General features: G+C 37.1%; 1 protein-coding gene across 1 annotated transcript; it reads left to right on the forward strand.

The window, feature by feature from the left end:
• Positions 1–8427: 8427 nt before the first annotated feature.
• Positions 8428–15153, forward strand: E(Pc) (Enhancer of Polycomb). The gene has a single exon (XM_019052164.2). It carries the CDS (start codon positions 8590–8592, stop codon positions 10498–10500), a length of 1911 nt encoding a protein of 636 aa, XP_018907709.2. The 5' UTR covers positions 8428–8589; the 3' UTR covers positions 10501–15153.
• Positions 15154–17337: the final 2184 nt, after the last annotated feature.

The following is a 17337-nucleotide window of genomic DNA, read 5'->3' on the forward strand; positions in this document are numbered from 1 at the left end:
GTAGAAAGTGGAAAAAATCATACGGCCGGGCTACACGAAGCGATAAAAAATTATACAGCCGGGCTATATTTCCTATCAGCGGGCTCTACACTTTATCACCTGGCTGTTGCTTTTTCGCCATCGGCTATAAAAGGCTATAAGAAATTGTGTAGAAATTCGTGTGCTTTGTAAATCCTTCAGTTTGTACGGAATCACCTTAATATTTACAAAACGCACATTATATTTTCCTTTACTACATATTTTTTTTTTTTTTTTTTTTTCATCAATTAAATGAGAATAATCCACACAGAGTGTGTAAACATTTCAAAGTCATGAGTTGAAAAACGCTGACTCCACGAGATTAAATAAGAGCCTAACACAAAGCGGAGCAGCGGCGCACTGGCGCCTACAAACCTAACAGGGATACTTCACGCATTACGCAATGCGTGAAGTATCCCAGTTAGGTTTGTAGGCGCCAATGCGCGTTTCCCGCTGGCTGCCCGCCCGCCGCGCCGCGCCGCAGCGTACCACGGCGCTTGAAGCAACTATTTCACACCAGAGGTATTGCACAGTATCATACGAAACTGAAGGCGCTCCAACATATTAGGAATGGCAGGCATCCTTCAAAAGTAAGGAGCTTTCCTCGCAAAATAAATCAAGATACTACGGCCCAAAAAGAGAGCGGTAGTCCATGCAAAAACTCACTAAGTTCTAGCATCCGTAATTAGTAACGTTTAGCATACATTTTATCGCCAGGCTGTTGCTTAATCGCCGTGGGCTATAAAAGGCTATAAGAAATTGTGTTGCCGGCTATAGAAGCTATTGAAAATCTTACAGCCGGCTGTAGGTCTATGTTATTTTGGAACACAGATTCTACTGCCAATTTTTACCAGGGCTCAAATACAATGTTCCAAAGAGAGGAAGCCTCTGGCAGAACCTCTAACATTTGACGTATCACATTGCCGAAATTTGTAGGTACCCTGTTGCCTTGGCCAATGATTCGCCTTCAATTAGCCGGCTATGCAAAATGACTGTCTTGACGCACGAATAGTGGTATCAGAATTTTGCATTTAGATTATGGAGTGGGTTGAAGGCGCTCTTCTGTATCCTATGTGAGTGGCCTTACACAATGATGTAGACCATGAATTTTCAGAATTTTGGAGTCTTCAATCCAACCGCAATTTCGAAAATTGCCCGAAGAATAATATATTGATTAATAAATAACATTATTTTTTTCCCCCTGTAAGTCTTATTTCAATAAAGAGAGCCCAAACGCTTGCTTCAGATTGTGGTTTTTAAGTCTTCTTGCTTTGGTCATTGTATTCTCATGCAAAACTGAGAGAGTCGCCGTTTGCAAGATCACAACTTACTCGAAAACGGTTGTGAATTCAATAAGTTTCGCACGGATAAAATGAGCTTTTGTAGATGAACTGTGAATAATCAAAAAAAAAAAAAAAAAAAAATTGAAGAAAAGGCACTTTGTCCACCGGTCCATTTGAATGGCGTGAAGCGTGGATGTCCTCCTGGTTTCTATGGGCACTATATATAACGTATACAAAATGTTACCTTGTTTTCACTGGGGGTATACATATCACTGGATGGTGATTGGCAACTGCCACACACGTATCTCGTTAGCGGTGTGTTCAAATCTCTACTCCCCTTTCCTTAATTTGACGGAGAGCAAATCGACATCAATCCTTGAAGTTTTCACAAAATTTTTTGTGCTTAGAGGGAAAAAATAACGAAAGTTCGGAAGAATTGGCGTTGAGGATTTTGCCCTTTAAAAAGTGAAGTATGACAGGAAGTCTGCAACCTCACAAACCGAGCACGTGGTTTGGAAGTTTCACCGCCGATAATCAGACTGCCAAGAGCATTCCAATGTCGCTAACCTTGCAAACATAAACGATCATCTAAACTAGTTTCACCTCTACTCCCAATAAACTATGAATTCAAGACGAAAATTACCGTCGCAAAGTTTACTTTTTGCAAAGAATGTACCTAAGTTGCACAATCCTAGCAACATTGAAATGCTCTTAGTTCCTTTTTGCAAAATGCGATCTAATTGGTTGTTGCTGAAAAAAAATAGTTTCCCACAGCCTGCTATACAATGCTCCAGTGACCATGTAAGTTGGCCCGAGCACTAACTTTTCGGGAAGAAAGCCTTTCCCCTACCTGGTTTCTCACTCAATATCCGCCCGATTTTCGCATATCTTCCGTTTCTCCTCATCGCAGCTTCCATCAAACCGCAATTGCCGGAAACTAGGACCGCACATCTTATCTGATAAAATCGTTCGCCCTTTAGACCGATTCTGGGGGGTTAGGCTCGACTAGTCGATGAGTCACCTGTTGATCTAATTTCATTACGTGAACGTAGAAGAAAAACGGGGTAAAAAATAACTAATGTGTGATCAATTTTCAAGGACAATTCTGTAATTTCTCCTACGATTTTAAATAGATTGAAACGCGTAATATCCAAAATCTAAGCTCAGATTCGGATTCCTCGTGAAAAATTGATGAGATTTTATGCATCATATGTTAGAATAGCGTGAAGGAAAGAGGTTTAATGACGTAAAAAAGCACTAATGTGGGATCAATTTTCAAGGACAATTCTGTAATTTCTCCTACGATTTTAAATAGATTAAAACGCGTAATATCCAAAATCTAAGCTCAGATTTGGATTCCTCGTGAAAAATTGATGAGATTTAATGCATCATATGTGAGAATAGCGTGAAGGAAAGAGGTTTAATGACGTAAAAAAACAGTAAGGTGTGATCAATTTTCAAGGACAATTCTGTAATTTCTCCTACAATTTTAAATAGATTAAAACGCGTAATATCCAAAATCTAAGCTCAGATTCGGATTTCTCGTGAAAAATTGATGAGATTTCATGTATCATATGTTAGAATAGCGTGAAGGAAAAAGGTTTAGCGACGCGTATAGATTCTGTCGTACTACCCGTTTGAACTACGCCGCCGCGCGGGTCGCCCGAGTGAAACCGAACGGGGAGGCGCCGGCCGGCGCTTAGCGTTCGGTTTCGTCGCGAGGAATTCCTCAAGATAAATTCTTATTCTTCCTCCTCCGCTGACCCACTGAGCACTACCCATGTTGCCACGTTGGATTCATATGCTCGAATCAGTATGTCTACGTTACGTCTCTTTCCTTCACGCTATTCTCGGGTACGATACATGATATTGTATCAATTTTTAACGAGGAATCCGAATCTGAACTTAGATTTTGGGTATCACGCGTTTTAAGTCAAATTTTCTAAATTCGAAAATCTGAAATGACTGACGTGGCTTAAAATACCATCTCGGCCCCTGTTCGACGGATTTTCCTGAAATTCGGTGTCAGGATATGATACATGAAATCGCATCGATTTTTTACGAGGAATCCGAATCTGAGCTTCGATTTTGGGTATCACGCGTTTTAAGTCAAATTTTTCAACTTCAAAAATCCGAAATGACTGAAGTGGCTTAAAATGCTATCTCGGCCCCTGTTCGATAGATTTTCATGAAATTCGGTGTCAGGGTATGATACATGAAATCGCATCGATTTTTACGAGGAATCCGAATCTGAGCTTCGATTTTGGGTATCACGCGTTTTAAGTAAAATTTTTCAACTTCAAAAATCCGAAATGACTGAAGTGGCTTAAAATGCCATCTCGGCTCCTGTTCGATGGATTCTCCTGAAATGCGGTGTCAGGGTATGATACATGAAATCGCATCGATTTTTTACGAGGAATCCGAATCTGAGCTTCGATTTTGGGGATCACGCGTTTTAAATCAAAATCTGTCAAAATTCAAAAAATTCAAAATTCGAAAATCCGAAATGGCTTAAAATGCTATCTCGGCCCCTGTTCGATGGATTTTTCTGAAATTCGGTGTCAAGAGGTATTTTTCGACAGGAAACTCGAATTTTTAGTCCATTTTTTAAAATTTTCAAATTCAAGATGGCGGAAGTGGGCTAAAATGCTATCTCGGTTTCTGTTTGTTCGAGTCTTGTGAAACGCGGTATCACACGGTATTTTTCAAACGGAAAACTCGAATTTTTAGTCAACTTTTTAAAAGTCTCAACTCCAAAATGTTGGATGTGGCCTAAAATGAGCCCCGGTTCTGGCCTCCGTTTCTGTTCGTTAGAGCTTTGTGAACCGCGGGATCAGGGGTACTTTTCGACGGGAAACTCGAATTTTTAGTCGATTTTTGAAAATTCTCAAATCCAAGATGGCGGACGTGGCCTAAAATGCTATGTCGGCTCCTGTTCGATGGATTTATAGCCCCCCCCCCCCCTTACTACATGCCTACTCTTGTATTTCTGTACAGCCGCAAATTTAGGGTCAAGGGGCGCCTGACCGTCTATGGACCTGGTGGAGTTTTTGTCCTGAAAATTTACCTTCAGACGGCAATTCTCTTTATATTTTGTCTATGGTTTTTATGCCCCCCCCCCCTTTCTCGCGGACTCTCTATTCACTTTTCTTGCCTCCTTTTTCCTTTCATTTCCCCCCTTCTCCCTTGCTTTCACTGCCCAACCATGTTTGATTTTCCTTTTTTCCCCTTGTCTTTTCTTCCCTTTTTTTCCTCTTCCTTTTCCCCCTTTTTTCCTCTCTCTTCTTCTTTCGCGGCGCCCCCCAAAGGCTGGCGCCCGTGTGCGCCGCACGCCCTGCACACGCCTTAAGTCCGAGCCTGATCAGACATAATTTGTGAACTAAGCGCAAGAATCCTTCTTTGCTTCTTTTTAACATGCGATTTTCATGGCGCGAAAATCCCTCAAGACAACAAAGTTGATTTTCTTCATAGCTGAGAAGTTTACCATATTAATTTTTAAGAGACGTATTTAAGTGAAGCCTCCCTCATTAAGTAAATGAATAAGTGAAACACCACATGAAAAATACATGTAGGTTGCATACCCTTTAAATGTCATAACGTCATATTGGAGCTCTCAGATGCGCACGGAGAAAAAAACTTCGTGCGTGGGACCCGAAGTTTAGGTCATATAGATCTCTGAAGTTTTCGGATTGAGCATCTGAACACTTTAGGTCTAGCTGTCGAGGTTCGGATCACACATTTGAAACTTCAGTTCTTACATCTGAAATACTTCGGATGTGAGAACCGAAGTTTTTCGGATGTGAGAATCGAAGTTTTTCGGATCTGAAAACCGAAGTACTTCAGATGTAAGAACTGAAATTTCAGATGTGTGATTCAAACCTCAGCAGCTGGACCTAAAGTGTTTAGATGCTCAATCCGAAAACTTCAGAGATCCATATGACCTAAACTTTGGGTCCCATGCACGAAGTTTTTTTCTCCGTGCGACAGGGATTTTATTTAAATACTTATTACTTAAGTAAATTTTTGCAAGAAACACGAAAATAGGCATAGACTGAGTATAGTGTGGTGGATCCTCTCCACTAGAAACTCACCTTTGAGAGCTTCCTTAGAGCTTGGGAGTTTGTTTCAAAGAAAACCAGCGGCACCATCATTGTTTGCAAGAAAATTTAAATATGGCTATAATAACTAAAACGCAAATCCCTGATGCATGAAAGTGGTTCATAGACCCTAAAATGTATTAGCTTATTTCTCGAAAGAGTCGATTTTTAGGAAGTACCTATTTGTAAACATGTATTGAGTGTTCTTCATCAAATCCTTATAGCCCAAAACGAAGAAGTAGACTGGGTAGGTTTTTTTCGATTTGAACACGTCATTCTAGCTGAAGTGATTCATTTAGTCCCCTAAGAGGAGTATTTGGTCAGAGAAGGTAAAGTTTCCTAGGGAATAAACCTTAAAATATGCCTTAACCAATCAAAAGTAGCCAAAATTTCCCACTAAAAAGGCTAATTATATAAAATCTCTTAGTAGGGGCAAAATTGTCCCCTCCCCTAGCAGTATTCTGAAGTTTTCATTTTGACTAAACCATCCGTGTATTGAAACGAAGAGTACCGTGTCAGGGCGGAAGGTCTGGATACACGCTCGAATTTCCGTCACTTTTCGATCAAAATGATGACAAAAATGGCGGTCAAATTTTTGCAGGCCGTAAAAATGTAATGGTAGATGGTGTGCACCAGTCACCATTTGATTCGAAATTGATGGAAATTTGAGCGTGTATCCAGGCCTCAACGCACCGCGCTTCCAAAATCAGAATAATGCATTCAAAGTTCCCCCAACAGACCTTGCCTTATACAAATCATTCATTATTTTGGAACATTCATTATTTTGGAACATTCATAGGTATATTAGCGTTAATTTTGGCCTCCTTGAATATACATGAGACAATGTTAGATTTGAAGCTCTGCGCGATCATATACAGACTGAATATCATGTAAAAAAACAGAAACAATAAGCCTCGGGTGGTCGAGGACATCACCTATCACTATGACCTGATGCATTGTTTTGCGTCAAAGTTAGTGCTGAAGTCAATTTAAAATCGATGGATTTCAATTATTTTGAGTCCGCAACATATTTTGATTGGGGGGTTTGAAGAAATTAAACTTTTCCCCGCCTAAGACGTTCATTCGGAGAAGAAACGGAGAATGCATGCCGCTTATACCGCTTGGAGCGCCTTCAATTTGATATGATACTTCTTCTTAGTCCCTCGCAGTCAGTAAGTCGCCTAGTCGAATCAAGCCCTCCCTACTCACGACTGAGAGGATTTCATTGGTAGGCCCTCCTACCACAAAAACATCGGAACGTTAAGGCACCTTTTAAAAATAAACGTATTACTGCTGCTTTCTCTTTTCTTCGCATCTTCCACATTATTATATTTCCTTCGTACATTCCTCTTTTCTTTGGAGCAAATAGGTCTTACGCTTCATCAATTCTACGTAACTTTTCGCGAAGAATCCAAATCTGAAGTCAAAACATACCCCTCCTATTTGATATTTTCGACTTACGGCTCTCCAAAGCCCCAAAATTTTTGGGGGGTCGTGGCCCTCATAATTTTGGAACAATATAGGTCATGTCACACATAAATAAAAAGGCATTGACCTCTTCTCCAGGGAGACTTTTAGATTTCGAATATTTTATAATTTTAAAGCCTACACTGTCTAATTGAAATTTGCCCAAAAAATGCCCCAAAATGCCCCGTAACTCAAAAAAATCGGGGTTTAGGGGAAAAGTGCATGGAACAGAAAGTTCTTACTTTTGGCCATAATTTAAATCGAAGTACAAAAATATCCTCCCCATATGAAAAATGCGGGAAACGGGGGTCATCCCCCCTCAACCCCCCCCCCCCCCTAAAAGTGGAGTTGGGGGGGGGGGGGGCTGCAAATATTTATATTGAATTCTCTGGGGGTTGGTTTTCTTCAGAGAGTTTTTGCCCTGAAGTTCAACTCTCGGCCGTTTCCCAGAAAAAGACATGGACGGGTCGACGGTGAAACTACCAAACCACGTATCTCGGTTTGCGACGTCGCAGACTTCCTGTCATGCTTTATTTTTTAAATGAAGAACTACTTAACATCCAGTCTTGAAAATTTCTGTGATTTTTCCTCTTTGTGCGGAGAAAATTCCGTGAAAATTTCAAGGAATGATATTGATTTGGTCTACTTAAAAAAAATAAAATGTGAGCGTAGATTTTTAAACACCGCAAACGAGATACGTGGTTTGGTAGTTTCACCGTCGCGGGTGCTCTGGAACACCCGGCAAATTCTCATCATCATCCTCTTCCCTTCTTCTTCTTTTTTCTTATTCTTCCTTTTTACACTTATTATTCTCTAATCATCTTCTTGTTTCTCTTTTCTTCTTCTTTTTCCTTTTTCTTGCTTAATTGTTTCCTATTTTTCTATTCTTCTTCTTCATCCTCTTTCGTTCTTTTTCTTCTTGCTCTTTCCTTCTCCTTTATTCTCTCTTATTCTCCTTTCTCTTCCTTTCATATTCTTTTCCTCGTTCTTTTACTTTTGATCTTCTTCTCATTCTCCTTTCTTCTTCCTTTTTCTTTTCCATTCTGTAAGGTATTCTTCTTTGTTCCACTCTTTTCAAAGCAAGCAGGAGCTCGTGTTGCCTACACTAAAAACTGAAGGCAAACTGATATAGCGTTACTTGCGTTAGTGACCTCTTCCGGTTTGGTAAAAATCGTTTTTTTTTTTTGTGTACTCAGGGGAAAAGGGGGCGGGTGAAGTAATTTTCATAGCAATATTCTACATTCTTACAAAATCGGATATTATAAAACGAGCGAACGTTAAAGTAAAAATTGGGATTACCTGTAGGATCTTGCATTGATTGACTCACTGACTCGCTCGGAAATTCACTCGCACACACATCATAGAATATAAATGAAAATATCAACACCTAAAACCAGAATTGCTAATCACGCTGATAATAAAGTTTTTTAGTATATACATGGATTTTATTTAACATTAACATTAGAGAGAAATCCGCGGTTTTTCAATGATTTTTCATGATAGGAGCATTAGGAGGGAGGGGCTGAGAGGGGCGCCGTAAATCCACCGATGACCGGTAATCCATCCACCATTCACCGTTGCCGTCGGTTAACCTAGGCTTTCAAAAACACGATCTATAAACATTAATCTTTACCATGTTCTACAATAATAAAGTTTTGTGTAAATTGTGTAAATATTTTCGTGTATTTAGTGATTAATTAGTGCGAAATAGAAGGAAACCAAAAATGAGTAAATTAAGTTTTCGAGCGCGGGCGCTCGACGCGTCCAAACCCATGCCAATTTACATGTCAGAAGAGCTGCCTGATCTTCCTGAATATTCAGCGATTAACAGAGCCGTACCTCAAATGCCTAGTGGAATGGAAAAGGAGGAAGAATGCGAACATCACCTCCAACGAGCTATTTGCGCCGGTTTGATAATTCCTACACCAGAAGTCAACGCTATCAGTGAGGCCATCTACAACAAACTCTATCCTCCGACGTTCCAGGTACCGAAGAAACTGATTCATATGCAACCGTTTGCTATGGAGCAAGACATTCCAGACTATGACATGGACTCGGAAGATGAAAAATGGGTTAGTTCTCACTCAAAAACTTTAGGGCTTAATGCAGATAAATTTGAGGAAATAATGGATAGATTAGAAAAGAATAGTGGTCATTCAGTAGTAACGCAAACTGAGGCGAAAATGCTTTTTAAGGAAGATGATGATTTAATCATGTCTGTTTATGACTATTGGCTGAATAAACGCCTCAGAACCCTACAGAGTTTAATTCCAACAGTCAAAACTGATCAGAATGCTACTGGCACCAATAATCCGAACCCATATATCGCCTTTCGAAGACGCACGGAAAAAATGCAGACTCGAAAAAATCGTAAGAATGATGAGGCCTCATATGAAAAGATGATCAGGTTGCAAAAAGATCTAAATAGAGCCCTGATGATTTTAGAACTAGTCAAACGCCGAGAAAATTCGAAACGTGAATTACTTCATTTATCAGTAGAGGTGTACGAAAAACGCTATCAGCTCAACGACTTTAATGGCCAAATCTTAGCAGAAGTTTCCCACAATAAAAACAACCTACGCAATGTTTTTACTCCTATCTATACCAATCACTTTCCTAATCACTCTTCCAGTTGGGTACCAAAACCAACGCAAGAAATGAATTCCTGGACTAAAGAGAAACGACAGTATAAAAAACGGAAACACAAAGCGCAAAGTTCCCTTTATCCAGACACTGCTAATGATGATGACAGAACAAGTCCTGTCCCTACAGAAAGAGCAGTGGAGGATGAAGATTCAAGCCATGTCTTTCGGAGAAATAGTCAATGCTCCTATCAAGCTCCTATTCCTAATTTTGGTAATTGGCCATGGTGTAGCTCCGAAGAAGGAGGTTATGCTGATAAGCGGTACAGGTACAGCCTCACCTCCATCTCTAGACCACATCCGCAGTGTATCGGCTTTGCAAGGCGAAGAGTCGGCAGAGGTGGTCGTGTTATATTAGATCGAGTTTGTGAAAGCCAAGATGACTACTGGGCAGCTCAAGACTTCAAAATACTTGAAAGGATTCCTGCAGACCAATTAGCAAGCCACTCACAACCAGAAGTGACCTGCTTCAGGCCGTTGACACCAGAGGAGCCGCTCCTAGAGGCTGACAGACTTACACCGCCCTCATCTCCTGTGATCTATGATGTAGAAAACTTGCTTAGTCCAACACAAAGTGTCGCAACTATTGAAGTGAACTTTGCGAATAGTTCGGCTTTTCAAAATGATACTACCTCTTGTCCTTCATCGACTATACTAAAAGATAGATTATCAATACCGAAAGAAAATGGGATTGATTCAAAACGAAATCTTAGCACTCTCTTCCATAATGATGTCCTCAAAAGTAACTCCAATAGTGGCTCATTGCTAGATAGATGGGCTAAGTATGATTCATCAGTAGTCAGCACAACAACTGTGAAGAAGTGCAAAACATTCAATGTTTTAAAAAGTGGCGATCCGATCGGTTGTTCTGTCTTTGAAACAACACCAACATCGTCAAGTGAACCGGTTCTTTTCAATCTAGAAGTGATCAATTCTAAACTGAGTTCGCCTGTGCAATTAAATGTATCGACTTGTGATAATAATGGGAGCTGAACACTCTCAAATTTCTGGGCTTCACCCAGAAAATCTGTGTTTTCTTTTTTGATAAGGTGGTCTATGCTGGAATGTATGAATATGTGCGGGATTTATACTTTTCCAAGCAGCATTGCATTTCAATTCAGCCAGGCATTTGTACAAGTTTTCTGTCTCAAATAAATAGTTCTCTCATAGTGCTAATCATCCTTACTTTATGAGATGGAAGTGTAATAGAAATTTATGTAACGTCAGTCTTCCTCCTGCTCTCAACCATGAAGTTACCATCCGACAAATCTCCTGTCAGTATCCATCTTTGCAATCATCACACATCATTCTCATCGCTTCAACTTTCTTACTGTAAGTTTCTCTGATTTTTTCATCCTGTCATCAATTCTCAGGAAATTATTTTTGGAGCTGACGTTATTTCAAAAAAAAAAAAATTTATTTCCCCTTATATTATTCTCCAAGAGTAAACGTTAGAAAATATTTACTTATCTACTAACAACATCACAAGTAGTGAAATCATATTTTTGAATTCAGTTACTAAATCAGCAGTGGTGAAACAAGAAAATGTTTTTCTCAATTGGGATGCTTAAACTTTCCGGGTATGTTTTACTTTTTCCAAACCTAATACCACTAGATATTTTCTATCAAATGTTAGAAGCAGATTCTTTGAAATATTAGGTAAAATCACCTGAAATTTTCTTCTTATCAATTATTGGTCGCCGCTCAGAAAATTGAAATGCAATCGGCCATCAGCTCCTGTCATGAACTGATATGAGGTCTTTCTAGTTTCACCACGGATTTGCTCCCAGTATTCAGAACTCATACAGTATTATTTCATTTCTCCATATTTTCATTATTTCCCCCACTTTCCTGCATCCCACCATGTGAAATTTAATTCTCAGTGAATTACGAGTCCCTTTAGCTTGCTGCTCCTCCAATTTTTTTCCAAAATGGTTTTCTCCTACTAGAATTCAAATAACGCTATTCTAACTCCATGAATTTTCTGAAAACATGTGCCTACCTAGTTCTGACAGATTTCTGTTACACTTTCACACTCTGTAATTTTTTATTTCCCTAAATGCATCAGTGATTAAGTGAGCTAAGGTTTACCTACACTGTTTTGATTAAAATTAAGAAAACTTAAGTGTCGGTAATTAACACAAAGTCAGGTGAAATTTTTTTTTGGAATGTTCATAATGTTTGGTCAGTTGAACTGCCTTCTTGTCATCTTTCAATTCTTGAAGAATGGATGCTTGTGCTAAAAGGTTAAAGTTTTGCATTTTTCAAATCTCAGTCAAGAAATTGAGCAAACTGGCAGCTATTGTCTGATCCGTTCTCATCAATCTCTCCCCCCCTCCCCCAATACCTTCTACTAACGGTAACTGCTAATGTAAGAAGTCTTATTGACGATTTTGAGTGAAAGACAAGAATTTTTTCTTTCTTAATGACGTTCATGACAGATTTAGATACCATGAATTAAGTCGTCGGTGAATAGCAGTGTCCAACCATATAACTTGAAAATGTATTATTGTCGTTTCTCTGTTAGATATCATTGTGAATACCCTCAAGCGTTTCCGATGAATTTTCCTCAGTTGCTAACATTGTGGTAGCCAGCTAATTGAATTTCATGGTTGAAACTTATGAGAGAATCAATGGAAAGTAAGATTTGATTCAATCGGCTCAAGAGTAGCTAGCTCTCGAACCCTCTGATACTAAAGGATGTTTACCTGACTATCAAGCGATAAGATCTTTTCATTTTTATTACAGCTCACTCAGCTGAGAGTTTCTTTGATTTTACTCTATGAGTGTAATCTGCTTACTTTAATCTTATTTTGTGGAGAATCATTTGACGCCCTTTGTCTATGCTAAAATATAGCTTCCCTCCACTCTGGTAGATAATCAAGAATGATGATAATTCAGCAAGAAGCCAAATTATAATTTTTCCAATGTCCTTACTGATCAAACTATTCATTGAAATTTATGTAGAAACTTAGGCAAGTCTATTCTGCCGATAGGATTAATATTATTTCCGTTCTTTTGTTCCTTTCCCTCGTAGGTTTGTTTATCAAACCTAACCTCAAAACCAAATGTCAAATACAATTTATCCTAGGTCAATAACTTAGCAAGAAGTCTCTATGACCGTACTTCAGAACACAATTTTAATCTTCTTTTAACAATCGCCTTCTGAAATCGTTTGCCTGATTTTATGCATCCCCTTAACATTTTCGGCCTGTTGTATGATTTATCATAAAATGGCTACAGGCAAATCCTAAGTACGGAACTTTTAGTTTCCTACCGCTGCGTTCTTAATTTACTTTTGTCAACACTATCGTATCATGGATTTCTTCCTAAAATTTCAACCGAGAATGTTCCATTCTTTGCTTTACTAGTTTTTTACTGTAGCTTCTAACTTGCTCAAATTTTCTTCTGAATAAAATAGATTTTAAGGCGCCGAATGCATATATTAATTTTAAAATGGAACTCGTGTCGCTAATTGCTCTACATATGTAATATTAATAATTTAGTTTCAGCTGAGACAAATATAATTCTTGTTATTTTTTCTTCTTTTTTATTGCAGTAATCAATAAAATACGGGAGGATCGGAGAAAATGTTAGCGATGTAGTAGGTACCTCCATATGTACCAATCAAGAATATATTTGAGATGTTAATGTGATTGAATAAGAGTTTAGAAAACCAAAATTTTGTGGAAGATTCATGATATAGATTTATGTCATCGTTCTTTTCCCATCAAAATTCAATCGAGCGTCACCCGCATATCTGTGCATTACCTTGTTGCATGTAAGGTCCCTTTTAATTCCTCTCCGGCTAAAATTCCCTTTAGATAACTGAAGCTGGACTTTTATAAGTACTAAGTAGGTAAAATGAATTACCATATTCATACACCATTCTTTATTTTAAAACCATTCTCTCATTGCCACTTTGTGAAAACAGCAAACCTGTACTCATTAACTTAAACTTTTGTACCTAAGTCTCTTTGTATTTTATTATATTTGTACAGTGTCATGTATATTTAATACCAATGAACATTAAGTAAGCTCTCACTTTATCCAAAAACTTGTAAATATGCTTGTATTATTTGTGAAAAATTATCCTTAACAATGTTGAACATTTTGTAAATAAAAATTGTAAATATTGTTTTTTCCTTAAAATTTGATGTCTGTGAGTATGGAAGTGTAAGATAATTTAGAGACAGGGACAAGTTAATTCTCATTCGTCATCATGTTGCTCTATGTTTCTCTAGTTGTACCATGTGACCATGTGGAAAATTCTGGTTACTTCACAAAAATTATTAGAAAAGTAAAATGGGAATTTACTGTAGCAGAGCATTTTATGTTTAATCAAAACATATACTTAATGATCAATTAAAACTGTTTAGTTTTTTGTAAGTTAACAGTTAGTCGATGTTAATAAAAAATTGTGAATGGTAGATGTAAGTATTGGTTACTAAAAGGAAAAAAAATAACAAAAAAATTATTATTATTTTTTTTAATGCAAATTGTTCTTCAATTAAAATTAATGCTCAGCAACGGTGTTTCTCCTAATATATGTATCTATATCTGTTTAGAAGCTCTGCTCTTAGGAGGACCTAATTTTTAAGCCAATAGTAGATTTTTCTGAAAATTTTAATCTCCTATGATAAATATGCGAGATAGGTGAAGTGATCAAGTTTTCATTTTTTAAGAAGTCACACTAACTGCTTTTCTCCTCTTACAATTACAAGTCGAGGAGGAATTGAGTTGGGTAATTTTTTTTCCCTTTTTTTATCACCATTATTTTTCTCTTTTTTTTGATGAAAGAAAAAGAATAACACTAGTCATGAGATTTTCATATTGAAAATGCATGACAGTCACAAGTATTTTTTCTCCATGTACGCTAAGTGCAAAACAGCAAGTTCCACTTTTCTTTTTTCCCTGACTCTAATCGCATTCTAAAATTCAATAGGAGATGGAGATAAATTTATTATGTAATTTTCAAGATTCCAGATTTCTTGCAAACTTTTCAACCTGTTCTTTTCATTTCTAGAACTTGGTCAAATTACTAACTGAGCACCAAAATTACTCTCTGAGTCTCTACCGTCATCTCTAATTTCTAATACCAATGTTCAGCACCATTAAAAAAGAGGGAAATGAAGCAAATATAAGTAAAAGGAAACAAGTCTAAATGAATGCTCGGAAATTTTACTTCGACCAATGATTTGTACAACTTAAGCACACTGATTAAAATACTTAAGCTGTGAATCAAATTATGATTGCTCTCCATTAAAAATTTTCTGCTCTATTTCATCAGCAAAGTTGGTACCTATAAAATGGCTTTAAAAATGTTTACTTTAATTTCAGAAAAAGAAAGAATTTCTGAAGGCCCTCAGCACAACATGGAATTGTTTCATGTCTTTTTAAATTCACGAGCATTTACTTTTAGGTCAAAGAATTCCAAGCAGCCACATCTCAGTCAGAGACTAAAGTGACAGTTTAAGAACTTGCTGTTTTGTCAATGCGATTCTGTTTTTGTTTTTTCTTTGTTTTTCTTTGTGATATGGGGGACAGGGGATGAAATTATGATTTCGGAAACCATGAAAGTTTTAGCAAATTGTATTTGTATGTATTGTGTATGATTTTGTAATTAAATGATAATCAATTTTTTGACACTTTTGTCATTCTTTTTCTTCTTACCTCAACATTTCCTCTAAATCTTCCACTGCAAAGGATTTCCTTTTTTAGTTTTTTTTCAACTTTATAGGACATTCCGTTTTTTCATATGAGGCTCAATTCAATTCAAATTCTTCATTAGGCAAAAAAGACAAGGTTACAAAAGGCTAGTCTGAAAAGAAAGTTTTAATCATAACCTTGGCTTTTTTTTCTGAAAGTTAATCAAATTAGTTAATAGCCTTCAATCACCTATGTACTTACTTATTCATCACAATTTTTTTTCCTATACCTACCCAACTTTTTATGCGCCTCAAATGGGAAAATATTTTGTGATTTTATCAAGTACTTATTCATCACAATTTTTTTTTCCTGCATGTATCCAACTTTTCATGCGCCTCAAATGGGAAAATATTTTGTGATGTTATCAAGTCAGCACCAACGCCTAGACTCATCACTAAGCTCTGAAAGCAAGTAATAGATGGTTGTGCTAACACACACACTTCCTGTAGATACACAATTGTGGTGTTTCAATATTTACAACTCTAATTACCTATACCTATACTTATGTAGTTTGATTTTTTCTAAAGAAAAATTATAGTTTATTATGAATTTCTCATGAAATATTTTTTTTGTCAAAGAGAGAAACGTGTCGAGAAATATCATGAAAAAATGTTAACAAGCCTGCACATAGAGAATAAAAAACTAAAATTTTAAGTGTATGAAATCTGACTAGGTAATTCTTTTTTTTCATTGGAAAATTTTGATTTATCATGATGAAAATTTTCCCTCTTTTATAATTAAGGTGTTGGGTGCAAAAAGGGCATTTCTTGGTTTGCTTTGTTTCAGAATCTGCTCTGCTAATTTAAGTATATTTTAGAGAGAAAACTTTAGGGCGAATTTTCTGAAATTTTTAGTTTTCAGAACTATAAATTCATAGAGAAAATCTATTTTAAATGTTAACAATTTTCATGCTTTTTGCTTTAATTACAGTCAATTTCGGAGATCCTAAAACACCGCAGTCAAGAAATGCCCTTTTTGCACCCAGCGCTTCAATTCTGAGATATATCTTTTGCTGTAGGTAATACTGCCTAAGTAGTTGGATTTTATCAGGATGTGAGCATTTTTAGGCTTTTTTCATGAGGTAGCTGATAATTTTAAATGCTTGACCAACTCCTAAAGAATAGGTATGGAATTTGAAAAAGTTCATCCCACACCTCCTAGGTAATTATTTTAATTACTGAGCCTATTCTTCATGCAAATCTGACTGCTAATGAAGTATCTCCGAAATATATGTGATGATGAATTTCCATAACGCAATGACACACAGATATGTCATGATTTAATTTAACTTCTAGCCACGCTGTTAGAATGCTCTCGAAGATAGAAATTAAAGTAAGCTGTAAGCAGTCTCTATTATGATTGATTGACCCGTAAACTCCAGAAACCTCTCGTTTCAAATTTGATGAATATCATTTGTTGATGAAAACTAATCAATAAATGAAGGGCAAAAACACACCTTCTGTTCTGAATGGAGGGATTAGAATAGGATGATCTTTTTTACCGAAATTTAGTGTTTAAGTGGGGAAATAATTTGCTATAATTTCTCACATCTGGAAAAAATTGTGAAGGACTGTGAACTCAGCTAACCGAGCTCTTTCATATAAGGCAATTAAATCATCTTTTGTTAATTTTCCATTCCTTAACAAATTACACTCTATTCACAATAATTTAAGTACTCCATACCCGATTACTACAACAGTGAATGCAACAATCAAATCAACACATCTTTCGTCTCATTCCAACAAGCCCTCTCTTTATTTGATGTCAACATTGGCATACTCCTTACGAAGCATGAGTTACTCTTCGCTCTTCGTTTGACGTTAGTGGAAGTTGAAAATTCCCGCTTGAAACTTTGGAAAATATGGGAACCAATCAGATTACAAATTGACTCTTCGACCGTGCTTACCACCCTAATTTATACGTCTCTTGCAAGCAACATTTACTCTCGCGGAATTTTAATGATCTATATTAAATTTTACCACTCAAGTAAAGTCTTGATTCTGGATTTCATCTAGTTATTTTGTTTGAAAAATCCTCTATTTATTAAATAATTTAAATCTGATACAACTTACTGTCTAAGCCACTATTCTCTGGTTGTCGCTAGTTGTCGCTAGTCAATCT

This window comes from Bemisia tabaci, chromosome 5 (genome assembly GCF_918797505.1).
Source record: "Bemisia tabaci chromosome 5, PGI_BMITA_v3".
NCBI lineage: Eukaryota > Metazoa > Arthropoda > Insecta > Hemiptera > Aleyrodidae > Bemisia > Bemisia tabaci.